Below are 25,926 nucleotides of genomic sequence, written 5' to 3' on the forward strand. Positions count from 1 at the left end.
CTCGTTGTCCTGTGTTTACATGCTGCCACTTGAACCTGTAATTCAGATGCACAGTATTCAACACCATTGTTATAGTGGTGACTCTCCAATGCATGAATGAATGATGAGAAGGTCATACATGCTTTTGTATCATCTGTATATTATTGCAATTTATTGTATTGCAAGGCTGAGCAAAGACAAAAAAAACATACAAACAAAAAATATTGTACATAAAGCCCCTATGAGTTTTCACAAATACTAGTGGACAAGATCATATCACCCACCCACGTCTTTACTGATTTTATTGATTACCTTTAAAGCACTTCCTGGTTTAGCTCCCAGTTATATGGCTGAATTACCACTCCCCTACAAAGCAGAGCACAGCCTCAGATCCTCAGGGCAGGGCTCTTCTGGCTGTTCCTAACCCCAGCCCAGTGTGCTCAACAATTAGCAGGGAAAATGTCAAAACAAATATTTGATTGATTGATTGAATGCTTGCACTGACTTTAAGTCTTTTAATTACAACTAAATGCTATTGTTAAACTTACAGAAGGACACTGAATATCAATTATGCAAGATTCTGAGCTGTTGTGTAATATTTTTACTCCCTGACCCTGAGGTAGAAAGTACATTTTATCAACTTCCATTATATGCTCCTGTTGCTGTTTGCACTCAAAGTTCTTATCTGACAGCTGTATTTACAAGAATGTACATATAAAACATTTCATAAACATTTAAGTTTAACAATTAAACCTCTGGTTTCCTGGTTTCCTACATTTTCTGGCAAGAGATCAGTTGTTTAAATGAAGTGTCTTGTGGGGCTCGTTCCACCGAAGATAGATTTTCCTTGAAAAGTTGATTGTTTGAGGCCCGCAGAGAGAGGGAAATGATCTAATGTTTCACAAAGAACAAATATTAGAGACAAGTTTGGAGCAGAATGTATTTATATTGGGACCCTTTGGACAGGCCCAACCCCTAGATTTTAAACTTCTGGAGGGACACAAATCAGCTTTGCCTCAAGCAGCTGGAAGAGTAGTTCAAGCTATTGTCCTATCAGTTGCATTGCCGCTTTAATACAGAAGCAATAGGCTACTATGACTTTTCATACTTCACTACATTTTGCTGATAATACTATTACAAATAGGATTTTGAATCCAGGGCTCTATGTAAGAGAATTTTTGCTACTTTTGATCTGACTACTTCTTCCACTCCTATCCTTAGAAAATAAATTAATCTTGCTTTTGCTTTGGTGCCTTTGTAGGAAGACAGATCTGGCATCGACAGTGTTTTTTGTGCCTTTTACCACTCTGGCTGGTAAATGAGCCTTGCAAATTTAATTATACGATTAAAAGTATGTAACCATCCACTTTCAGAACAATGCTGGCTGTCAACATTGACTGAATGTATGACCATCTGTCTACAGACAAGACAGTTATTACAGAGACAGACACAAAGATGAGAGTTTGCCTTGCATCACATAAAATGTGCTGACCAAATTCTCCTTAAAGAGCCAAACTTCCTCTTAAAAGTTAGTCAAAGGATGCATCATGTCACGTTACATGCTTCATTGGAATAAACATGTGCAGAATTGTGTGTTCAAGCCCTCTCTCGCAGTCTCTCAAGTCTTATGAGTTGCTGCTCTTACAGGAAGTTATAGTTGACTGTCAGAGGTACTGTTGTGAATACACCCTGAACTACTCTCTGTTTCACAATGAAATGATTCCCATTATTTTCAGTGAAAGAATAAAAGGAAATCCAAATTTTAATGAACTGAAAAAAACCTTTACATCATACCATGATCTAATTATCTGCAACATTTTCTATTCTTTCTTTTTTTTAACACTTCTTCATTATCTTGTTTGTCTAGGACCATACTGACACAGTGCATATTATGTGTCTGAGTTCGAAATGAATCTAAATGGAATGTGAAATAATTATAAAATGTACTGGTTATCTAACAAACTGGCTGCCAGTGAAATTGTTGCTATCCTAACATAGAAGCCTTGACAAAAGTGAAACACAATGCCTATAGAGAAATCATCTTATTGTGACATTTACTACTGTATGGAATTCCCCAAGCACACTTATCGCTTACAAAGTGTGCTTTTTATTCTCATGAGCCATATGATGACAGTAAGGAAGTGTGTGCTGCTGCTTTCATTTCACCTTTTTTTTTGTGCAACCCCTGTCTTAATGAGACTTTAAACACCTAACATTAATGGTTTGTGTGTAATATTTTAATAATATAATAAAGCCATACTCTCCTTGAAATCAGCTTTGAGACATCATTTGGTCAGAGAAGCTCAGCAGCTCCTACGCCACGCACCTGACAATTTAACCTGACACAGCTATCACATCTTCATGATTCGCCCATAAATATGCCGTAATGAAAAATTAATGAAGTATACTTTGTCGGAGAATAAATTATTTATCTCTGCACCAGGTTTCAACACCTCCATTAAGCGTCTGGTCACTCCCCGCAGGACTGTGTAGGACTGTTATCTCCTCCACTTCACCATTACATACACCATGAAAAGGATTTCACACACATCAAAGTTTGCAGCTCTCGTCATCAGCTCCCTTTATTTGTGCACTTTGGAGTCTTTTGTCCCCTCAAATGTGCTCACATAATACACATAAGCACACCTCTGCTCCCGCCACCACCACAACCACCACCACCCTTGTGTCTTTGTATGAGACCCCTGCCTCGTCCCTATTGTCATGTTAATTACCTGTTTGCTCTGTTTTGCAGCAGCCCACCATCCATCAAAGCGTCTCCCAGCTTTTCATCTCACACAGTGCATCTCTACCTGTAATTAGGTTTGGGCAAGGGAGAAGATGGATTTTGTTAGCGCCATGCAGAGGGAGAAAGAAGACATTAGGAAGTCTCCATGGCTGTTCTGAGACCAGCCTTTAATGGTGTCTAATTGATCTGAGCTGTCACGGGGCCACAGCTTCATGTGGAAGGGAGCTGATTATCCTTATGTGTCATCCTCGGTGCATAAGCATTAGCTCAGCACTCTGGCTTTTACAGTCTGATAAGGTGGGTGCATGCATGTGCGTGCATACAGGTGTGCGAGCGTGTGACTGTGCCTCTGAATATGTGTGGGTAAACATAACTAGAAATTTTATAGCACTCTGGAGGTGTGAGCGCTATAAGAGGTGGGGGATGGGATTCTGTTTGTTCTTATGACTATGTTTATTGCATTCAGGCAGTCACAGAAGAGTATATACACTGTATTACCGTGTGTATAAAGAATGTGCACGGAGACGGGGGGGTGTTAGGGGTCTAGCTATGCATGTTTGTATTTATAGTGACTGAGGAGAGGAGAGGCTGTGCTGCCGCGGTCAGAATAATTTAACATCCAGATGTGCAGAAGCCGGAGGGAAATCGATACAGACGACGGCTCTCGAGCAGGTGATGAGCATACTGTCATAATGCAGCAAGGGTGGAGAGGGATTAATATTTAACAGTAATCTGGACTGAACAGATGGGCAGTGATAAAAACACTGAGGAGTGTGAGGATGAGGTCGCAGCGAGTGGTATCATAGTCATCAAAAACAGTCATCAAAATGAGTTGAAATAATAATGAGTTGGAGATGATGATAATCTCTCCCGGTAACACTTCAGATTACAGCGCAAATACTAATTGGCTACCAATAAAACAAAAGGTTAAGGAATAAGGGGGTAGTTAGGGTACTTTTAAGAGGTACTTAGGAATTAAGTACTGAGTGCAGTATAAGGCAACTGAATTTATTTACCATGACATTCAATTGCCTTTAACATTTTACAAAATATACTTCCACTAGTTCATAAAGTGTCACATTGTTCACCTCATTTTCACTGTAATTACTTTTATATCTTCCATTAAATCTAATCAGATTGTTTTGTTTACCTTTTCTCCATGAGTTCAAATGTCACATGTAGTTTGGCTCCTTATCAAGACAAAGCTGAAAGGACATGCAGGCTAAGTATGCAAACTACCCTGTTTGTACCTTGTTATTATTCAGTAATTACTGAGAAGTATTCACAGCGTCATTTATTTGTAGGTTCCCCTCTCATTCCCACCTTGTTTTCTGAAGGTCTTCACTCGTACCTGTAATTATTTCCTCGATCCCCTCCCTGTGTCTGCAAAATATTTATTCTGTAACTCATGGTCTGTAACCTGAAGTAGGATCCATCTTGTCGTCTAAAATTTGTTGATGAAAGAATTAGATTATGTGAATCAGATTACATAACTATCGTGGAACAAGGCTGAATACACTTCATCAGAAAAACCTAATCTAATAAAAGTGTCCCTTCCTGATAATACATAAACACAAATATATGAAGAGAGGGAGCAAATATAAAAAATAAAAACTATTTTCCTCTACGTATTCACTTCCTCGTATTATGTACTGTGGGGACGTCCATGCTGCTCTGCTGACCTTCAGCATGAAATGAAGAGTGTCTGATGCCTCTGGTGTGTTTGGAGGGGCTTTCTCTTTTCCGAAGATGGACAGCCATGCATTATTGATTACAAAACACTCCTGCGATGCTATTTCATCTTTCAAGCACAGCTGACCGTGAGTTGGGCTTTATTTTAGAGCAGCTCAGATTTACTTTGTATTAATGTGTGCACCTTTTTCATTGGCTCTGTGGTTTTGTTTGTATTATGCCCACCATCACCCTCCCCCTCCCGTTCTCTCTCCCTCCAACACCCCAGTGGGAGGCTAAATGGTAGATATGCAGAAACAACTCCCTTATCTCCACATCCCCCTGCACAGTACGCTGACAGAGAACTGCACAAGAAAAAAGACAAAGGTAGGCAGAGACAAACCAGTGTGGTACAATGGGAGGATGAAATAAGATTTAATGGCTATCAAACCACCTCTGTCACATCTAACAGAATTAATTTGACTTTATTTTGAGCTTTGCGTGTTTAAAAAAAATAAATAATTAGAACATCACACATCCGTATACTGAGACACTGTCTGTATATTCATGTCTAACACTAACACTGAATGTCTGAATAATGCACATATTATCATTTCACTGCCTACATTTCATTTTGCAGGTCTCATAACACACCTAATGTTTACTGATTTTTCTAACACGCTGCTCCACTAGTGTTATTGTGAACACAGTTTGTGCTAATAACCTCTCATTGTGATTCTTAATGAGTGTTTTCGATCACTTGTTTTTGCTAAAATCATACCAATATTCAATCTTGAGGATCTGTCATGTTTTGTATTGTGTTTGACTTTTCAAAGTAAAACAAGAATCCTTTGCATGTTTAGAAGCTTTGCTTGCGAAAGCAGAGAGCAAGCAGCCCGGAGAGTGTTGCTGAGCATGGCCTTACCTCCCTGGTCCCCCGTTGCGGATGGTCACAGGGGAGGACGCCCATGGCGACCATGGCTGTCAGATGCTGTTTCCATGATGGCAAAGAATGATTGGTTTCATGGATTCGGACAGTGCTCTCTGACAACGCAGGGGGAGACTCTGCCACACCTGGGAGAAGAAGCAGTGGCAGGATGTGAAATGTTACTGAACAAGGTCATTCCAAGGGTCATCGTAAGACCTGTCACAAGCCAACCCGCCCCCCCATCACTCTGCCATCGAGGAATTTACAGCCCGGCCTCATGCTTCATATGGAGAATATTGGGTCTGAATTTCTCCTTTGTTTGAGAAGGGAGTCTGACTTGGTCTTTGTCTGCCTGCGAGGTGGTGAAGCTGCAGACAACAATGTCCTGGTTTGAAAGGGGAAACATACAAGTCAAAATCACCAAAGACCCTTCAGTCAGTGAATGTTTCTGCTCCGACTGTGAGCAGTCTGATGTCAATAAACTGCAACTGAAGCTTCTGATTGCCAACACATCAAGGAATAAATCTTTAATTGCACATGGGTTTTCCACAAGGTACCTCATCTGCAAAGGACTGCAAACAAGCACCGCATTTTCAAGTCTGACTCATGTCTAGCCGAGTCTGAGGAAACGCGCAGCCAGTATCATTGATGCCAGTGTTGTTGCTGATGCTTGTTAGCATGAATGACAAGGCAAGAGATAGGAGTCAACAACAGCAGCTCTTTCACTCTCTTTCCCCTCTCAGCATGTTTTTCACAACATGACTTTAGCATGTCTCTGGGAGAGATGGGTTTCCTGACAATCCTACTCCCAGAGCCCATGACAATTTTAATGATTGATCACTCTCCTCTTGACTGCGGTGAGAGAAAAGGGAGCCAACCACAGTGCAAAATAAAAAAAAAACAGAGGAGAGGGAGGAAAGAGGGGCGTGGACAATTCCACAAGGTCAGAGTGATGTCCAGTCTTTTGTTTTCAGTGGTGAGATCAGTGGCCTGCGCAGCCGCGAGGGGACAGGGAGAGTAACTGGCGGCGTGGCAGGAACAGATGTTCTTACACAATGAACATGCTCTTGGTTGGTTGCATGTTCGCTAAAAGTCAAGGGGCTGACTTCCCCTTTCACAAAACAAAGAAAAACACAGCGAGAGAGTCGAGGCTTTCCACCTGTAGGCCTGTCTCAGGGAAAAATGTTGCTGAGGCAATCAGGCTCCTATTCAGTATGATTTACGCCCTGCTAAAGATACAGCCATACAACAGATGGGCATCTATTTATGGGGATGATAATATGATATAGTTGCACATAATCCTGCTGTGCATTAGTTTGGATAAGGAATGCTTTATTTTCTTAATGAAAAATATCTAGTTTTGGTGGTTGACTACTAAATGTAATTATACTTTTTCTCTTTACCTTGAACTTCACAGAAATGCTTTTATGATCTTGCTATGCGCTATGTTTAACACTTAACATATGACTCAGTGCTCTTTATGACTTACTTGATGTCAATTATCTACTACCTCATCAAACTACCAGACGTTTAAATTATAGATTAACTTGAAGGGGGAAATAATTGTCCTTATACAGCTTCTCTGAATACTGATTGTAGCAGAAATAATAACTTGTGATCTGTCAAAAGGAACACATTGTACACACTCCATGGCACACGCAGGTAATGCAGTGATCGTTCTGAAACACATAAAATCTTACAGTAGATACCAGGGTTCATGATTTCTCCATTACCTTCTATTCCCCTGTTAGATCTCCTCTGTGCATTGTTTCTCTAATGGCATAACACACACACTCATACACGCATCCCCTGGCTCTAAGCATTGACCGCAAGCTAAGTTTTACTGTTTTTGGCTACCACTATTATCACATCAATTAACTGAAACAAATACTTGCTATTAATGTTTCAATCAGTCTGTTTATCGAAATACTGTACTTGTTCTTCTTTTATTTGAATACACAACTCTGCTCCCTGGTGGCCAGTATTCAAATGAATGCACCAGTTTGCTGGGAGTCATTAACTTAGATCTGAGTGGAACACACATTCTTTGAGGCCGCTCAGATCAGTAGCACACTCCTAAACAGGACCAATCCCATTTCATCACCCCCGTCAGCTTGTTGGCATCTGCAGGATTATTGGCCCCATAAATGGCAAAAGCCATTCATAACTCATTGCCTCCCTCTACTGGAGACAGCAAAGACATTTTACAACTTGCCTCATACCCCTGTTGGAAAATCAATAGGCTACAGTAGTGTCTGAGGTGCTCAGTTGCCTGTTCAAAAGTAACATATCACACTTTACGATATCTTTATATCTGTTACTCTTAGGGGACTTAAACTATGCCATGCATGAGTTTATAGTCGCTCATTCATTCTTTTATGGCATTCATGGTATTTGTGATGTTCCAGTTATAGCCCTACTTTATGCATCAGCTGCAATTTTGAGTTTCATATGCTCTGTTGTGATTTATCTTCTGCAGTAGTCTACAAAATAACTAGGATGTTTCTTTTGTGAATCACAATTTAGCTAGTGTGTTTGTAAGATTCAAGATAAGTGACTTTAATTATAATCAATGCAATAATCACCTTCTTCTGATATTTACTGCTGAAAATCTACAATTTTGTTGTAGCATTTTTGGTAGGCTTATCTCTCTGTAGTTTGTTTTCATCAGAATATCAATTTGTGAAATGTTGTCATAAATGTTTCCCCTATGTCCACTTTCAAGCTTTGCTTTGACCGTTTGAACACATGTTCAATTGAACTGCTAGCATGCCCCAGGTTAATTCTATGCTTCATCAAAATTTGATAGCCTACAAAATTATAAAATGTGTAGACTACATTGGGGCAGACAAAACAAGTAGCTAATGCGATGCCTTATCATTTCAGTAAGCAGTGTTGAACCTGCTTTGGTGGTGTAGCTATATTGCCAAACAATTTGCTCATATCACCACTAAACTTGCAGACACTCCTCCTGAGGCTTTTGGAGGCCTGAGGGTTTACAGTGCAGCTAACAGCTAGCCTCAAGCAGCTCATTTGTTTCTCATAAAATAACAAGAGTTATAGTCAGTCATGAAAAAGCGGTCTCAGACTGCTGGACCCCTAGTGTGTGCAAATGTTGATCTAAAGCATGTTATGTTATGTTATTTACAATGGATTCAGCCACATTTTCTTTGAAAACAGGTATTACAAAATTAACCAGGTGTGCACTATTAATTTAGTTATTACTTATTCGTAATTATTGCTTGTCCCACTCTCATTAACAGAACAGTAAAACAAACTTGTGTATGTGTGTACCTGTATCATGCTTGTACAATGAACCAAACGGTAGATGTCTCCCTACTCCGTGCAGCTGTGTGTCTTCATGGGGACGCTTCTGTCTACAGCTGACCGAGAGTCGCCATTTTGAAAAGCAAATCGTTCACAGCACACCCGCCCTGAGTACTGGAACTATGCCGCGGGGCCGGCCTCGCAAACTGAGAGTTAAAAGCAACGACGAAACAGGTAACAAGTATCAAAATGCAACGAATAAAAAATACAGATTATGGGCTATCCAAATAACCTGCTATTTATTTGATAAACATCTCTGTTTCGTATATAATAACACTTCAATGTAGTGTATATAGTCCCCGGATATAGTATTGCGGGTGGGCTTTGCTTTGTGCGGCGAAGGAGTGATTGAGGCGGAATGATATTAATAACATTTCGGTGCCTCTTCTTATTGGCTTCCAGTCTAAATTGGTGTCCGTAAGGGGAAGAACGACCGCGCTGTCACAATATAACGTTAGTTCATATACGCTGGATACAACTAATAATTGTTTATTTCTACTTCGTCGTTAGCTTGTTGTTGCTAACTAGCTCGCTTTGCTACGGTTAGCTTCGGGGCTAACGCGCTATAATATTGTTGGCCATTGTTACTTTGATCCCGTGTAGCGCTGCTGGAGCGAGCGGGGCTGTCCAGCTGCTGCTGCTGCTGCTGCTGCTGCAGGTGGTGGATCAGTTGTGCATGGTCGCAGCGAGTTTGTCACATTCACGCTTGCACATCATCTAAAGAAGTGTTGAGATGTGTTGTCGAAAACGCATCCTGGTTGCTAGCATAATGATAATCAGCATCGCAAAACCACATATTATGTAGCTAAGTTATGTTAACCCCTTTGGTCGGGTAACTTAAATGATCCATAAGCACGCGATGGAGATGATGGCTGGTCTAACTTTGCTGAAAACAACATTAACACATACATAAATATAACACTGCAGGGCTGGCTTGATGTCTAATAAATAAAGCATTATACTGACTCGGTGCTATGTAGCAGCGACAAGCTAAGATGGGCGTGTGAGACTAAACTGTTGAACACACAACAACAGGTTCACAGAAAAACAAGCATGTTGCGAAATAACCTTGTGTCTCTAACTAACACTGTGCATTGAGTGATACTGTTTGCTTTAATCTGACTATAGTGAAATGAAAGTGTGGAATAGTTTTCAATCCTCCTTTGAACTAGATCATATAGGCTACATTCCACTTGAAGAGGTTTAGGTGCTGGACACAGACTAATGTATCAGTAAGGTTTGATATTTTATTTTATTTTAAGCTCAGTTGAGCACTGTTTTATTAGAATATTTGATTGCTGCATTTTGTACTTTAAGAAACAGTGAATTTATGCAGACATCAGGTCATGTACTTAGTATGCAACCTCTTAAAAACCCACCACCGCTCTGAAATACTCAAGACTCCATATAATGCAGTGTGTACTGTATAAAAACACTTCTCAGATGTAATCACAGCATCCATGTTTTTGAGGATGCACTCTTGTCATATCTACTTAAGCCGTTCTTGTCAGACAAAAGCCCCTTGAATCCAATTAAGATTATTTAAGTGTTCTCTGTTGTGTTCCTCATCAGATGCGGATCCCAGTGAAAATAAAGGGGAAACTTTCAGTGATGGAGAGCTCAAGGACAAGAAGTGCACTATATGCTGTCAGATCTTCACCACAGAGAGCCAGCTGCAGAAGCATCTCCGCGAACATGAGATCAACGATAAGGCAAGTACAACAAGTTGCTGACTGCAGTCAGCCATGACAAGAAAGTGAGCATGGACACAGGTTTTAACCTGTATTTATCCAGAGAAAATCAGTAGAGCATGCTGGTTGCCTAGCATCTGCAGATGTATTTTGATTTCTTGCAACAATCAGACATCACATCTCTCCCAGTGGAAGTGCATCTGCTTTCTGTTGGTCAAACATGTTGCAAGTACAACCACTGTGTTATTACTGGACAAAAACTGCTTGGTTGGAACAATTGAGATTATGCAGAGCATACATACATGGTAGTTCTCATAGTGCTTTGACATAGTAATTGAATATCAAATGTGATTTGTGAAGTAAAATATTTATTGGGTACTGGCTTAATGGCATTTCCAGTGCAATTAACAATAGCATCATTGTGGAGGGTTTTTAGGATCTCAGCTTGTTTTACTGTCAATTGGGTTGAAAAAACCTCATGTGTGTTGTACCATCAATCAGAAAGTTCAGGCAGAAGCTGTCATATGTGCCATGTCAAACTGGAGATGTGATGGAAATGATAGGTGAGCATTCACGCCCTAAGTGGTGCAATAAGCTTCATCTGTGTGGTTGTTTCTTGTTATGGATTACCTTCACAAGGGAATGTAAACTCATCACTTCATGAGAGTAGAGGAAACCCCCAATGTCAATACTTCACCTAAGGAATTGGCTGGCTGTGGTCAGAGCAGAAATGGATGGCAATGCCCCAGCTACAGGTTGGATGTAGGGTAAGCTAGCAGCTTAACGTTAAAGCCTGAGGTGTCCTGGATTTTTCAGCTCAGATGATTTTTCACAACGTGGAAGTTTTAAGCTGCTGTAGATGCCATTGTTTGTTTGGCAGCCCCCAGAACAGGTCTTAGCATAGCCTGCCAATCTCTACATTTGGTGCCAACTGCTTCTAAAATGCCTGGAATGTGCTGTTACTAGTCAACATTGTCCTGTCCTTCATTTAAGACTTATCTGGTATACACAATTACATTAGAACCATGCAATTTTGTATTGCCTCATGCTTTTACTCAACAAGGGTGTTTACTGATACTGAAGATGTAAACACAGCCTCAATTGAGCTGATTGAATAAACTAATGCCAAATAAGACCTGATGCTGGGTTATTCAAGATGTGTGTTTTGCTTGTCTAAAGAAACACATCATAAACAGAGAGTGAAGAGTGGAAACTATTGGGAAACTGCAGTGGCACAATCTAACACCTGAATGAATGAACAATCAATACTGGGGATTTTCAATAGCTTTAACAATATGGAAATACACTTGATAAGATTTCTACCGCTATGTGACTGGCTGCTGGACTGGATTTGCTTTGAGTCATTGCAGGGACAAATGCATACACTGCTGTTTTTGTTCTGTGTTTTGTTGCTGTAGAGATTTGAGAAGTCACAGAAGAGCTAAAACTGAGAAGAGAGGAAGTTGTTTATCCACTGACTCTCATCCAACCTTGGCGGGGGTCTCTCACTCTGTCTTGGCCAGTAACAGTCTTAAATTGCACTGTAAATATTACTAGTTGATGAATCACAGCCACGGGCTGCTGCAGTGGTCACTCGCCAGTAATAGTAGATGTGATTCAGTGGCTATTGAATCAATTTCCATTCCATCTTCCCACATTATGCGCTTCAACGTAGGAATATCCTAAAATAAATATTGCACTAACTAACACAAAGGCGTTAATAGCTCTTGAGTCATCAGATGAGTCAGGAGGCGCTGCTAATTTCTCTTGCTTAGAGCCAGTACCAGCTTTATAATGTATGATAATTAGCAAGCATGTCTTGATATACGGTATTGTGTGAAGGACGTTACTGCCCATCAATCAGATCCACTCAGTGTGGTCAGTGATGTGTTTGCACTTGTCAGTGGCGTTTCTTGGAGTCAGCAGTGTGACTGCACTGATCTGTGAGGGCATTTATTTCTAAGGAGCACTTAATTGTGAAAATTATGCTTTGTAATTACAGATGCATGTCTCATTTATGTTATGAGTGCACTCTTAAAAAATTAATTTTAATTAATTTTATAGTCATTGGATCTCTCCACTTACCAGTTGCTTATAGCTTCTTAGTTTTTTGTCTTGGTCAACTTTATAGGCTAACCACACTCCATGTGGTTAACAAGAATACTAGAGTAAGAGAAACCTGTGTCATATGTCTACTTTGCTCTACTGTCCTCTCTTCATTTGCACCTGTACCATTAGTTGTGGGACATTTCAATTTCAAGGCCAATGTCTTCACTTACACTGGCACTCTCTCTAGACTGAAGAGCGGTATCCTCAGGGTCTGCCACTCTTAGTCAGTCTCGGCGTGTCAGTGCTTGCTCCCGGCCCTCACCAGATTCAGAAAGTACTCTGAAATGAAGTCGGTTGGTTTCTCTAATAGAAATTGAATTTAATATTGGAGCCATTTCTGCCTCATAAGAAATATTTTCTGTTATCTGCTCATATTCTGTACTTTCAGCACAGCTCCTTCCACTTATTGAAGTACCATAGTGACTTCTTCTGGTTTGTCTAAGCCGTCTCCATCGAAAATAAATGTTAGCAGCTATAAGAACTGCACTGAAGAGGAAGATTTTTTTTTAAGTATATTCTTTGGGCTTTTGTCTATAAAGGGATAGTTCAACATTTCGGCAAACTTACCTATTGCCATAATCCCAATAGTCATAGGAGTAGGTTCATTACCTTTGTTAATCAGTGCATGTTGTTTTTAGATCAACGGGGCAGAGACGTGAGCTGCTCATTGCACTTTGAGGTAACAGTACATTGTCCCCTGTCAATAACATTATGATACAGAGTTGTTTTTGAGGCAAATGCAAAGCCGGAACTACATTCCAGACACGGCTGCTGGGCGGAGACACGGAGTGGTTTCAAAAGCACAAGTAGTTCTGAGTATTCGCTTAATGTGTCGTAATGTTACATAATTATGCATGATTATTTCATAGTGTGGGGAATGTGCAGGTCACAACTTGTCCATGAGAGCGTTTTGGAGTTGTTGGATTGTTGTTTTGAGGTACAGGGAATCATACCGTGTTAGCTGAGCAGCTCGCAGCTCTGCCCCATGGATCTCAAACCAACAGGCACCAACAATTAAAGGTAATGGACCTACTCCTATGACTAAATGACTACCAAATGCCAAAATGTTGAACTAACCCTTTAAGTGATAGGATAGTTGAGAGAGACAGGAAATGGAGAGGCAGAGAGAGGGGAAATTACATGCAGTAAATGGCCGTCCCGATGCGAGATTCAAACCTGGGGCCGACTGCAGCGAGACCTGTAGCCTCTGCATATGGGGCTCCTGCTCAACCCACTGCTCCACACGACGCCCCAATTGAAGTGAAAGACGCGAGATCACTGTGTATGACAGGAAGTGAAACTTGTCTCCTCTCTCTCTGCAGCCTCATCGATGTGACCTGTGCCCGCAGACGTTTAACGTGGAGTTCAACCTCACTCTCCACAAGTCCACACACACCACCTCCGACTTCACCTGCCCCGTGTGCAATAAGAAGTTCTCCCGCATCGCCAGTCTCAAATCTCACATCATGTTGCACGAGAAGGAGGAGGTGAGTCAGCTAAACGATCAAACATTAAACTTTTGTGTTTTACTTTGTGACAGTATAATAAAAAAAACTGTGTTTTTTTCCCCCCTGTCCTTTCTGTCCTTTCTTTACTTTGTGACAACCACTGCAGAATTTGATCTGTGCAGAGTGTGGAGATGAGTTTGTTCTTCAGAGCCAGCTCTCTCTGCACTTGGAGGAGCATCGAAAGGAGCTGTCAGGCATCAAGGTCTACGCCTGCAAGACCTGCGACAAGGAGTTCAAGACGTCTGCACACCTCAAGGAACACACAAAGACTCACGTCAAGATGAGGTCAGGCTGGGATTCAGACATTACTTTATTACATTTCACTGAGTCAGACAGAAAACTGCACCAGTCTAACAGCTATTAAAAGGACATTTGTAGGTCTTCTTTCAGACAATTAACAGTCTAAGGTCTACCACTCTGAGGATGATATTTCACTTTCTTGTTAAAAATCTTTAGGTGGGTTAACATCAGGCTATATTACAGAATTTCCTGAGTGATATTACTAATAATATTGAGTAAAACCCCTTCACGATACAGGAACCATTTCCCAGAAGATTAAATAATGACAAACATTCACTAGCTGTGGTCAGGGATAAACTTCCATTCTATTTGGTATCTAATCTAATGATATCTGAGTTTTTGCTGCACTTTCATACATGCCTTGTGAACTAAACTTCGGATTTTTTATTAGCATTAGCAATTTGTGAAAGCTTGAATAATCCAGTCACTGAACAACTTTTCTGGGCAAATTGAATTGTAGGCAACTGGACTTGTATTTGTCTAATAATACAACAAATACAAATAATAAAATAAATACAAGTCCAGTTGCCTATGATTCAATTTGCCCAGAAAAGAACGATGACCTGGATGAATGAGAATATCCATAGTCACTGAACAACTGTTCTCAGTGTTGTAAATCATCTATAGACTGTTACCAAGGTCTTAAACCAGCCTTGCTACAGCAACAATTACAAGGAAGAGCTTGGAAGGATGTCACAAGTGCAGTTTGTTTTGTACATGGCTTTTAGATAGGATCTAAAACTAGTAACTGAAGAATATGTGACTGCAGACGAGTGGAGGGGACAGAAAATACACACCAACAATGATGGTGAAAACGAAGAGCGGGGAATCTTGACAGCAGTCGTCAGCACCTTTTGTTTATTGCACAGTTCACATTAATCAACGCTGATGTTGACAACATCGGTGTAAACGTGTCAGGAATGGCTCAACAGCAGATTTACACCTGTTGTCTAGATTCACATAACAATGATTTAAAGTTTTTCTATGTAATTACGAATAAATATATTTCCCTTTTGGGATTAATAAAGTCATTGTTATTGTCATTCTTATTAGGTTCATGGAAATAAAAGCAATAAGAAACTTAGGGGTAATGCAACACTTCCTAACACTCCTAAACCAATGGTACTGTCAGGGAAATATTGAACACATATGAAAACATTATATTATTATCAGTCACATTTTATGAAAGATGTCCAAACACCAAACTGTGAGACTTGTTGTAGAATAGCTTTGCCATTGTGTTGCACAGTTGACCTAAATCTAATTGGTGACTGCAAACTGCTGAGCAAACATCTTGCAAAGTGACCTTGCGCAGTCTGATGGTCAGCTGTATCTTGCTGCTTCATGGTGCAGTAGCTGCTACAGAGATGGAAAGGATTTGTGCTCCTATTGTGCATTGCTGTGTTATTGATAATAACCAGCGGCCCTGTGTTACTGCAGGTTGTATAAAAACATTTTTTTTGTGTGTTTGCTCCCTCCTCAGGCCACTCACCTCAAGTTCCAGAAACTACAAGAAAAACATCGATCGCAGCGGGTTCACAAACAGCTGCAATCATTGCGGAAAGGCTTTCAAAAAGCCCAGCCAGCTCGTCAGACACATACGAATACACACAGGTGAGCGAAAAGCACTGGACGGTGTGTGTGTGTGTGTGTGTGTAGCTTATCGAGACATAACGTATATCTAGGATGCACTGTACAAATTCCCAAGTGTTTGATGCTGGTCTGCGGGTTCTATGAAACCTGAGCTGGATCTTGTCTCAAGGCGTGGGTGGGCAGTGGCACCAGGCTCAACAATAACCTGCTGTTCCAAAGCCGTATGTTACCGTCACAGCAGGAGAGCTTGTGGGTGTGTGGGCAGCGCTGACACCGAGAGGAGAATTGCCAGTCTTCTCGGCTGATTTCAGTTTTTAAATGGTCCTTTAATTGGATTCTAGGCAGCATTTCATAACCAAAGTCTCATATTTGTTCTTCTGAACCGAACTGTTTTTCTTTCCTGATGAAGTTTTCCCTCGATTATCTGACTCCACACTATAAGCCCACCGATCCCTGAGTGGAATGCTGTGTTTACGCTCCATTTCTCTCCGTTTCAGCTCGATTCATCACTTAGCTGTCACGCAGAGATGTTGTGTGGGTAGAATTGCAATATGCTGCTTAAATTCTAATATTCTTGTGTTTCTCTGTGGTCGTTCAGCCGCCTAAGTTCAGGTAAATGTAGCCAGCGGCTCCCACCCACATGTTGTTTCTACATCATCCACATGTTAATTTGTTTGCTCTGCTGGCTGGCTGTATGAGTAATGGTGGATGGAGTTGGTTCCTCTGTGCTTGAAATCTCAACCAGCCCTTAAGCTGATGAGGTGAGGAGTCACTTAGGGAGAAAAGAGACACACACTCACGCACACATACACACAATATGCACTCTCTCTCTCTGACTTGCAGTGGAGTAGATAAGATTGTATTTGAGGCCTGAAATAATACTAGAAGCCACATGTTGGTGCCATGGTAACAAATTTGCATACAGTCACATTGATATCGTAATGGGTCTGTTCGGTGGCATAAGTAGATGGACACAACCAAGGAATGATGTCATTTTTTCTCGCAAATTAATAAAATTGATTTAAAGCTGATTTGAAACTGGGAAGAAAACAGCATAATCTAAGCAAAATATGAACATTTTAAGTAAATCTTTCATCTTGAATCTTGAAAAAGAGCATATTGATGGCCTAATCCACTGCTGTAACCAGCCTGAAATGCTGAAGAAGCCCCAACTGTATATTAATTTAATTTTGGAGTATTCATTAAGATTCCAGAAATGACATTTCCAGCTCCTGTTGACCGAATTTTGCCCTTCCCTCCAGGTGAGAGGCCCTACAAGTGCACACATTGCGGCAAGGCTTTCAACCAGAAGGTGGTGCTGCAGACTCATATGGTGAGACACACCGGAGAGAAACCTCACCTCTGCATATTCTGCCCGGCGTCCTTCTCCCAGAAGGGGAACCTGCACTCCCACGTACAGAGAGTTCATTCTGAGGTAAGAGCACAGTGCTGCAGGTTCCAATACTAATCTCTGTGTGATGTGATAATTGCCTACCAAAATCAAACAGGCAGTTGGCAGGAGGTGAAAAAAAATAGAGTTTTCTCAAAGTTCATGTCAGACACTTCCCATCACCAGTACAACAGATCCATCTCTATTTAAATCCTCAGAGAGCTGAAGCAACAATTAGAAATACATCTTAGTGATTTCTTTCATTTCTTTCTGTGTTAAATCCTGATTCGGTTCTTTCAATTCCTGCAGCTTTTATTATCTGTGAAAGACAGAGGGGGCAGGATGACCCGTTACATCTCACACTCAAAGTTGTATTAATATATGTGTCTGTTTGTTAAATAGAAGAGCCAATGTTACTCTATGAGAATGCAAAGTGAATGAGAATTGATTTTGTCATTTATTTTGGGAACTTGAGCTCAGGGCAGATTATACTCTTGCTATCCTTGGTATCATTGCTTGTGTACCTGGGGAGAGATTTGTAAATGAGGGCTCTCAAATGACGATAATTCAAGTTTGACTGGTTTGGTCACTCTCTGTGTGACATGCAGTAATATGTGATGAACAGTTGTTGGAAAATCAAACAGACTTTTCAATTGCAGTGACCCAAGTACTGTACAATATATGTGGTCTCCTCACTTGAGTAACTCTGTTCTATGTTAATATATATTCCTAGTCCACTGACTAGTGACTGACTACTTTTTACTTGTCTACATTGAAGTAAAAAGCTTTAGTTATGAGTTACTTTTTACAGATAAAGATTTAAGATGTAAAAACTGTAAAATGATCATCTTATAAGATACAGTGCTTCAAACTGTTTGCTTTGTGACTCTACAGTTAAACAGATTCTAGTGTAACTTGATTGATTTGTGATTTACTATGTATTTTATCAGCTCTGGGTGTTTCTCTATCAATTTATTTTTATTCTGGTTCGGTGCTGGTCACTGTGGTCTCTTTCTGTGCACCTCCCTCACTCTCAGACTAAATTGCCAACCGTCTTGCTCACAGCTTGTTACACTGAATGCAGAAGGACACCGTGCCATATTGTTTGTCTGTTGGAATAGGAATCGGGGGCGAAATTGCCGCTCTTTGTTCCTCATTTGGTTTTCCGTCTTTGTAAGCACTTCACAGCGGCCAATTTTAAAGAGGCTTTCTCATTGATCCATCCTAATTTAGCCTGGACTTTGGTCTCTAATGGCGCTCTGTCACCGAGATTACTTCCTCTTAGTCCCAAACTGTGGTTGAAAGGTCCGAAGAATTGTGCACATCAAAGTCCTCCCACGTCGGTACCTGCGTGTTCTCGTTCATAGATAATGAATTCCCTTGTGTCTCGATGTCCATTTGCAGGGTTTGTTAACGAAGCCTGTTAATGGGTGGATTAATAGTGGTGGGATAAGCCCCTGTTTTCCTAAATGATATTAATAATTGGGTCACAACCTCTGCAAAACTAATGACACCCCCATCAGTCTGAGTCATACTGTCTACTTAATCGTGATTGCCAATGTTATTGTGAACTCTCTAACTCTCTATATTATAAACATGATTTATAATGTGCCCTCTGTACATAAGCTTGTTAGTTTTGTCAGCCAAGGCATCGCTGTTCCGAAGTACAGTCTGAGAGACGGCCTATAGAGTCTGCAGCGTCTACTCTGATGTAGCGGAAATCTATAATTGTAGTTGTGCAGACCATAAAAGAGCTGTCTCTGAGAATGGGTTGTAATAAAAGTTTGCAATTACTTTATAGTTATCTGAGCAGATGTAATAAAAATGACTTTAAAGCCGATGATTCAGTGATACATTTGAAAAAGAAAGTGAGGAAATTGGTGCCATCATACAAGCTGCACGTCATCTGCACATCATCGCCCAAGTGTTGGAGATTTTAATGGTGTTTCTCTCAGAATTGACTGAATCTGAGTACATATCTGATTGATGGTTTTCCTCTATGTTCCAGTACACCGAAAATACATCAATGTAAAATGTTACATGATAAATTTTTTTTGAGTGGTTCATTGGGTCAAATGGCAGCCAGGCGTTGAGTTCACTTTTCCCTCACACTTTCTCTTTGTCTTTTTTTAACAAAATAGGTTTGAACAAATTGAAGTATGTACATCTTTTTTCCCCTCACTTACTAACATGATTGTGTGTCCCCTGCTAAAAGCCTGTGATGGGGCCAGATGATTGAATTACCTCTGAAAAGCCAAACAACTGAATAATTTGAATAATGCATCTAATTTTCGCAAGTGTTCTTCAGCAGCTTTCCTGTTCCGGATGGAGTTTGTCCTTATGATTGACTGACGTTATGAATAAATCATGTTCAGGCATTATTTGCAATAATTTTCATGAACAGATGCGTATCGAGGAGCAAAGGGAGTAAAAAGCTCATAGTTTTGGGTCATGTGGGGCGTTGGCATGTTGAGACCATTACACTGTTTGTGTATGAATGGCATCTAAAATCTTTGCTCAGCACAAATAGAATTAAAGTACTAAAGTGCAGAAAAATAGGAAATACAAGCCAACACAAGTAAGAAAGTAAATCAAACACTGGGCTTTGGTTATTTTCATTACAGAATTATATGTTTCTTTTATAAACTATCTGAATTTTATATGAAGCCAGTGCCACTACGCACAGCTGTGGCTCAGATGAGTGTAACAGAGAGCAGCACGACAAAATTAAATATTGAATTTGTGCTTGACCTTATGCAACTTGTGCTTTTTAGATTATAACTTGGACTTGGCCTAAGGCAGTGGTTCTCAAACTTTTTGGTCATTCCAAGGGAGAATCTTCAAGCCCCAACCTGGCGGAGGGAGGGTAGTAGTAGGTCAGGTCATAATTCCATAATCATCCATCATCCATCCATCCATCCATCCATCATCCATCCATCATCCATCCATCCATCATCCATCCATCCATCATCCATCCATCCATCCATCCATCCATCCATCCATCCATCCATCCATCCATCCATCATCCATCCATCCATCCATCCATCCATCCATCCATCACTAACCCGTGCCACCATCCAATCCTCCCTCGTTCACAGGACAAAGTCTTTCGGACATACATATATGTAGGCCTATATTCTCTACGCTTCTCATCTCTTCATATCTAACTGGCTCGTTTCCGTTTTTGCCAGTAGGCAAATGTGAAATCAGATGGGCCAGTGAACAAGCGCCAAAGAAACACTGGTGCCCCCCACCTGTAATATAGCTATTCTCTACCACTTTGAGAATCATTGGCCTAAGGAATCACACCTCCATTTTCTACTTACTATTTTATGCCAGCTAACAGTAACTCTGGGCCTGGGTTGTTAGTTTCCATATTAAACAAAAACAAAAAAAACAAAAACTCACTTTTCCCTAGCCTAACCACCTTTCTTCTTCCCTGCTGCTTCCCTGCTGCCTTCAATTTCCTGAAAGAAAATCTGACTTTTTAAAAATCTTTTATCCCCAAATCCTCTTTGCTACATCAACTACTAAATATATTTAAACCTCACTCACAGAATTAATGGCATCAGAGCATGACATTTAAAAATCTTCTACCTACCTATCTATATTCAAGATTTCTGCCATCCCCTCCATTTCTCCACATTTCTTTTCTTCATTGTTAACATCTCTGCCTTCACCATCCTCACTGCCGCCTCGTGTGAAATCTTTCACCATCCTTTACATTCACATCATGATTACCACCACAGTGAACACTTGTAGGTACTCCTCCTGTGTCCATTCATCTTTTCCCATGTATGCACACTTGCCCTGAACCCAGCTGCCATATAGCCATCATCTTGACACTGAGAACACCTGGCTGTAGCTCTTTCTTATGGCCTTACACTCTCACAAAAACACTCCAGATTAACCCTTTATGTTAGTGGTTCCCAACGACCCCGCAGTAACGTGATCATGGCCTTCAATCAAGATGTGCCAGCTCAGATATTTTTATATGCTGCATTTTATTTCAGCTCGATTTATCTTCGAGAAAGTGAAAGTATAGAATACAGCTGCTTAAGGTTGTGTGTGGTGTTTTTAATCATGACATTTTTTTTTTTTCCCAGTAATTTTTTTTAATCAATTACTAGACATTTCAGGCAACCCCTTTTGAATTTCAGGCGACCCTACGTGGGGTCCCGACCCCAAGGTTGGAAAACATTGCTTTATGGTGGCCCTGGTGTTCAGCCATCTCCAGACTCTCTTCACTTCCCGTCAATAGTCCCTGTTCACTGATGCTGATCTTCCTGCTTCCCCTGTGTTTGGTCCTGCATGGAAAAAGCAATCAGCCTCCCCGATGCTTGTGTTTTGTTTTTAGTGCCACACTCTGTCATATTTTTTCTTGTGGATTTGTTTGACTTTCAAAAATGTTTTTCACTGGTTTTTTTTTGTCATCCACCCACCACTTACTGTCATTCAGTTATGAATGTCTTGTCAGGGGTTCAGTTTTCCAGCTATTTTTCTGCATCTTACTCATACCTGCTCAGATTGTAGCATCCCTACGGGGAGATTGAAACTCCAAAAATCTGCCAAATCCAATCAAATGTCCCCGTATCTGCTCTGGACATTAGCTTCGCCCAAGCTCCCCTCAGGCAAATTCAACAAACTGCACTGTGTTTTCCATCCAGACATCAACACTGCTTCCTTCCCGATTCATATTCAATGGTCGTGACTATACAGACGCTTACTACTGACGTATTATGTTAGAAGCAAATATAACTAAACAGGGATAGCATATATTATTAGTGCATGGTGACCTGCATTTTTTATTATTTTTATCATAATAGAAGAAATTAGAAGCTAGCAGGTGGTATTATTCACGGGAGAACAGTTCATTATTCCTATTTACAGATAGTGATAACTGACTCAATAAGAGGTGTGAGTTCTCATTTATTTACATGTAAATGAAAGCCCACACCTTTGGTTATTTCCATGTAGAGCATTGTAAATACCAGCAGTCTGTTGTTGTTTTTTATATTGATAAACAAAGGACCAGGAAAAAGACAAATGTATAAATGTCTACATTGATTAAACTACCTTTATGCCAACACCTACAACCTTGCATTATGTCTTGAGTTCAGACAAATACAGTATCCTCCTGTCTTTAAGGTAACATATGAGAATCTCAGCTGGTCACTACATCAAATGGAGATCCATAAACAGGCATTTGTAATTGGCAGTACTTAGCCTGCAGTCTCCCAGGCTTTGTAAATAAATAATTATCTTTAGTGGGCAAAGCAGGAACATCAGCTGAGATCTATCAACTGAATTGGGCATGGCTCTGCATTTCTGTCCAGATGGATTAACAGTTGAATACCCAGACATCATTTTTGGGAGTGTGTCAGCTGGAGATGGTATCTAAATACATTTCTCTCTGAAACTCTCTCTGATTTTCACGATGTTCTAAGATTAATATAACTCTATGGGGCTTCTATATCAAACATGAATAATGTCCTGTTTTTTATTTTTTATTTTATTAAATTTTATTTTTAATCCTCTGTTATAGACCCAAGGCGTACCACTGTTCCCATGCATGGACTGCAGCTGTGTATTTAAGAAGCTGGGCAGTCTGAACGCCCACATCAGCAAGATGCACATCTCTGTGATTGAGGTCCCGTCCAGCACTCCGGTAAGAGAGCAGCACATAGAAAACACAAACAAAAAAAGTTTGCCGACCTTTCTCACCCGTTCATCCACTCTGAACACACTCGAGTTAATCCAATCACTCCTCTCTGTTGAATAATGCGATATACTAGAGTTCCTGCCACAAAGTTAGTTATGATTTATGTGAGTCCTGAAGTCAGCAGCTCTGTTTCCAATCAGAGCGAGAGATTAAGGTTCTCAAGCAGTGCCAGTGGCGAACAGCCATATTGAAAAGATTACTTGGGTATAAGTTTTACTTAGATTACTTAATTTTTCATGTCAGACAGTTTTATGATCTAATTTTCCAGCCATTTCTTTCTCCCGTGTCACTATGACTCAGTTTAGACTGAGAATGAGAATACTTTTTAATTTTCTTTTCAATGGAAATGTGACAGGCACTGAGAAACAAGGTAACAATGTTTTTTTTTCCAACAGCAGAAAAACAAGGCATTCCCTTGTTAAATAATTGATTTATTGCTGCTGTTGCTTCAAACAAGTCTATTGTGAAGATAGTTGGGAGCTTTCATCTCACAGCCACAGTATAATTAGTGCCTGTGTTTTCCCTCAGCACTTTCTTTTCTTTTTTTGCTGCTTTTCTTCTGTCTCTTAAATGGTAAATAGATAACAGTGCTGGTTATTTTTTGTTTTATTGGCGTTTCATTATGCCTCATTGCCAAAAATTGTAAACTCTTCAGCTCATTTCCACTGAAAGAGCTGCACTCTCCTCCTCCTGTCATAAGCCAATCAAGCAGATATCCTGCCAAACTTGGACTGGCAAGGAGTCTGAAGTGCAGAGTAGAACCTGTCAGTCTTCTCAGTGATGGTCTCCCCTGTCTACAACAATGGTATTAATGTGTCAGTTTTTATCTGGTAATAATTGGGTGATCAATTATTATTTGCGGTTGAGTGATGTTTGAATGCCACCTTTCACATACACTTGCTGAGAACTTTATTAGAAACCAGCTGTATGTCTTATTATTCATGTAATTATCCCATTAGCCAATCATGAGGCATCAGTGGATAAAATCATTCTGATACCTGTCAGGATGTTCATATCAAACATCAGAATGTGAATAAAATGATCTCAGAGACTTCGACTGACAGGATGGTTCAGGATTGTAGGTCTGAGCGTTTCTGAAACCACTGACACAACAGTCGACAAAAACAAAAAAACACCCAGACTCCCCCTCTGGACAGAAGCACTCTGTTGATAAGAGAGGTCGAGAGTGTAGCAGGCGACAGATTTGCAGAAAGTATGTGATACAATATGTCAACATGGAGAAGAATCAGAAGAATGTACACACGAGCACAAACTATACACTATTAGTTTGTTTCTCCTAATGGCAGTTGCATGTATCCATAACCAAAAAGGCTTATACTGAATGTACAGTATATGTAAATATAACCCCTGTCTGTATATATGTCATTAATGTCAATCTCGGTGCATGATGTATCAAACAGTCAATGATTCAGACATATGCAGACACCAATTAACATTTGGTTCAATTAAACCTAATGCTTTGCTAATTTTCTGCTCCACAGAATTCCTAATAAAAAAATGAATCAGCTTTTAGATTATGGCCTGTCCTGGCCAGTTGTTACATTGGACCTCTTCTTCTGTTTTTCCCATCCTGTACCCCCACCCCACCCCACCCGGACCCCCTCCTCTTCTCCCATAGGAGGCAGAGGCGACAGGTCAGGGTCCCGGAGGGTCAGAGGGCGGCGAGGGGGTGACAGATGTCATCCAGCAACTTCTAGAGCTGTCTGAACAGGTCAGTGAGGAGACAGCCCAGCCCCAACCTCCGGAGCCAGCCATCACCATGGAAACTGCCATCAACCAGGACATCTTGCAGGTGAGCGAGCGGCACTCACACACACACACACACACATACAAAGTAAATATGTTAGACAATCAGAACAAAACCCAGTAGTATTCAGGACCCTGCTGAGTGGGAACGCATGCCTCAGACCAAGCCAGTATAATCCAGCTCCAGTCTACGAGGATGGATAAAAACTCTGCATTTGGAAAATGTTCCTGGCATTTCTGTCTGTGAGGGATACTTGCAGTTAAACAGAACAGTAGTGTCAGTGGTACCAAATACAAAAGAAAACATATAGATGGAAATGGGAATGCACGGTGGGAATGGATTAGAACACAGAGAAAGTGATGAGGAGGAAAAAAATCCATAATGTTGCTAAAATGTCCCTGAAATGAGGTTTGTGTGAAACTAAATTATATGCACTGTCAACCTGCTTCCCTTTGGTGACTGAATGACAGGACTTTTCCATCCCAGTGAAATGAGGCAGTATGATAATGACTTTGCACCAGGAAGCTTCATGGTTGAGCACTGCAGGAGCATTAACCAGAGCTCTTACAAATGAGCTTTGGTTGTGGAGCCGTCTTTATTCTCAGTACTTACTCACAAAAATACAATACCTTCTTTTGTTGAGTCTATAACAATAACAATTAATAACCTGATTAAGTATATTTTTTTCTTTTCTTTTCTTTAAAAAAAAAGATTTCCATAACTCATGGTGATTGTGCATGGAGGCAGTTTTAAGTTAAATGTCATGGGGCTGTGAGCAGATGTTGTTCGATGTTATCTCTGCAGCAAGCTCTGGAGAACAGTGGGCTGAGCGTGGTCCAGCCACAGGGTGACGCCACAGCCAGAGAATCACAGAACCAGACCACGGAGGGCGCCACTGTCGAAAGCAAGAAAGTACAAGGACCAGACAAACCAGTCAGGGAGAAGAAAAGGAGTATTTTCAAGAAACCCATACAAATGCCAGGTAGGGGGATGGATGCTGTAAGTTGAGTTTTCGACTCCTCCTGAATTAGTTTTGAAGTTGAACCAGCTATAAACTTAGTGATTATATTTACTTATCTCCTCTTGGCAGTAAATTATGTTATAAAATGATTACTCGGTAAATCTAATCGTGAATCAACAAAAACATTTGTGTTTAATGAGTTTAGGATATGAACTTGGGAAATTACTTAACAT

General features: G+C 40.5%; 1 protein-coding gene across 2 annotated transcripts in view; it reads left to right on the top strand.

Moving 5' to 3' along the window:
- The first annotated feature begins 8,665 nt into the window (after nt 1-8,665).
- Nucleotides 8,666-25,926, top strand: part of LOC146972461 (zinc finger protein 236) — a 55,916-nt gene continuing 38,655 nt past the window's right edge. The window contains exons 1-9 of one of the 2 annotated variants that reach the window (XM_085802681.1): nt 8,666-8,825; nt 10,224-10,363; nt 13,774-13,938; nt 14,066-14,244; nt 15,743-15,873; nt 17,115-17,287; nt 22,788-22,910; nt 24,604-24,777; nt 25,537-25,714. In XM_085802681.1, the coding sequence (XP_085658807.1) occupies nt 8,774-8,825; nt 10,224-10,363; nt 13,774-13,938; nt 14,066-14,244; nt 15,743-15,873; nt 17,115-17,287; nt 22,788-22,910; nt 24,604-24,777; nt 25,537-25,714 (1,315 nt within the window). In that variant the 5' untranslated portion in view covers nt 8,666-8,773. The remainder of the gene's footprint in view (nt 8,826-10,223; nt 10,364-13,773; nt 13,939-14,065; nt 14,245-15,742; nt 15,874-17,114; nt 17,288-22,787; nt 22,911-24,603; nt 24,778-25,536; nt 25,715-25,926) is intronic. The other variant, XM_085802680.1, reaches the window with a different exon arrangement.

Source organism: Trachurus japonicus, chromosome 16 (assembly GCF_045865225.1).
Source record: "Trachurus japonicus isolate A0001 chromosome 16, Traja_1.0".
Classification (NCBI taxonomy): domain Eukaryota; kingdom Metazoa; phylum Chordata; class Actinopteri; order Carangiformes; family Carangidae; genus Trachurus; species Trachurus japonicus.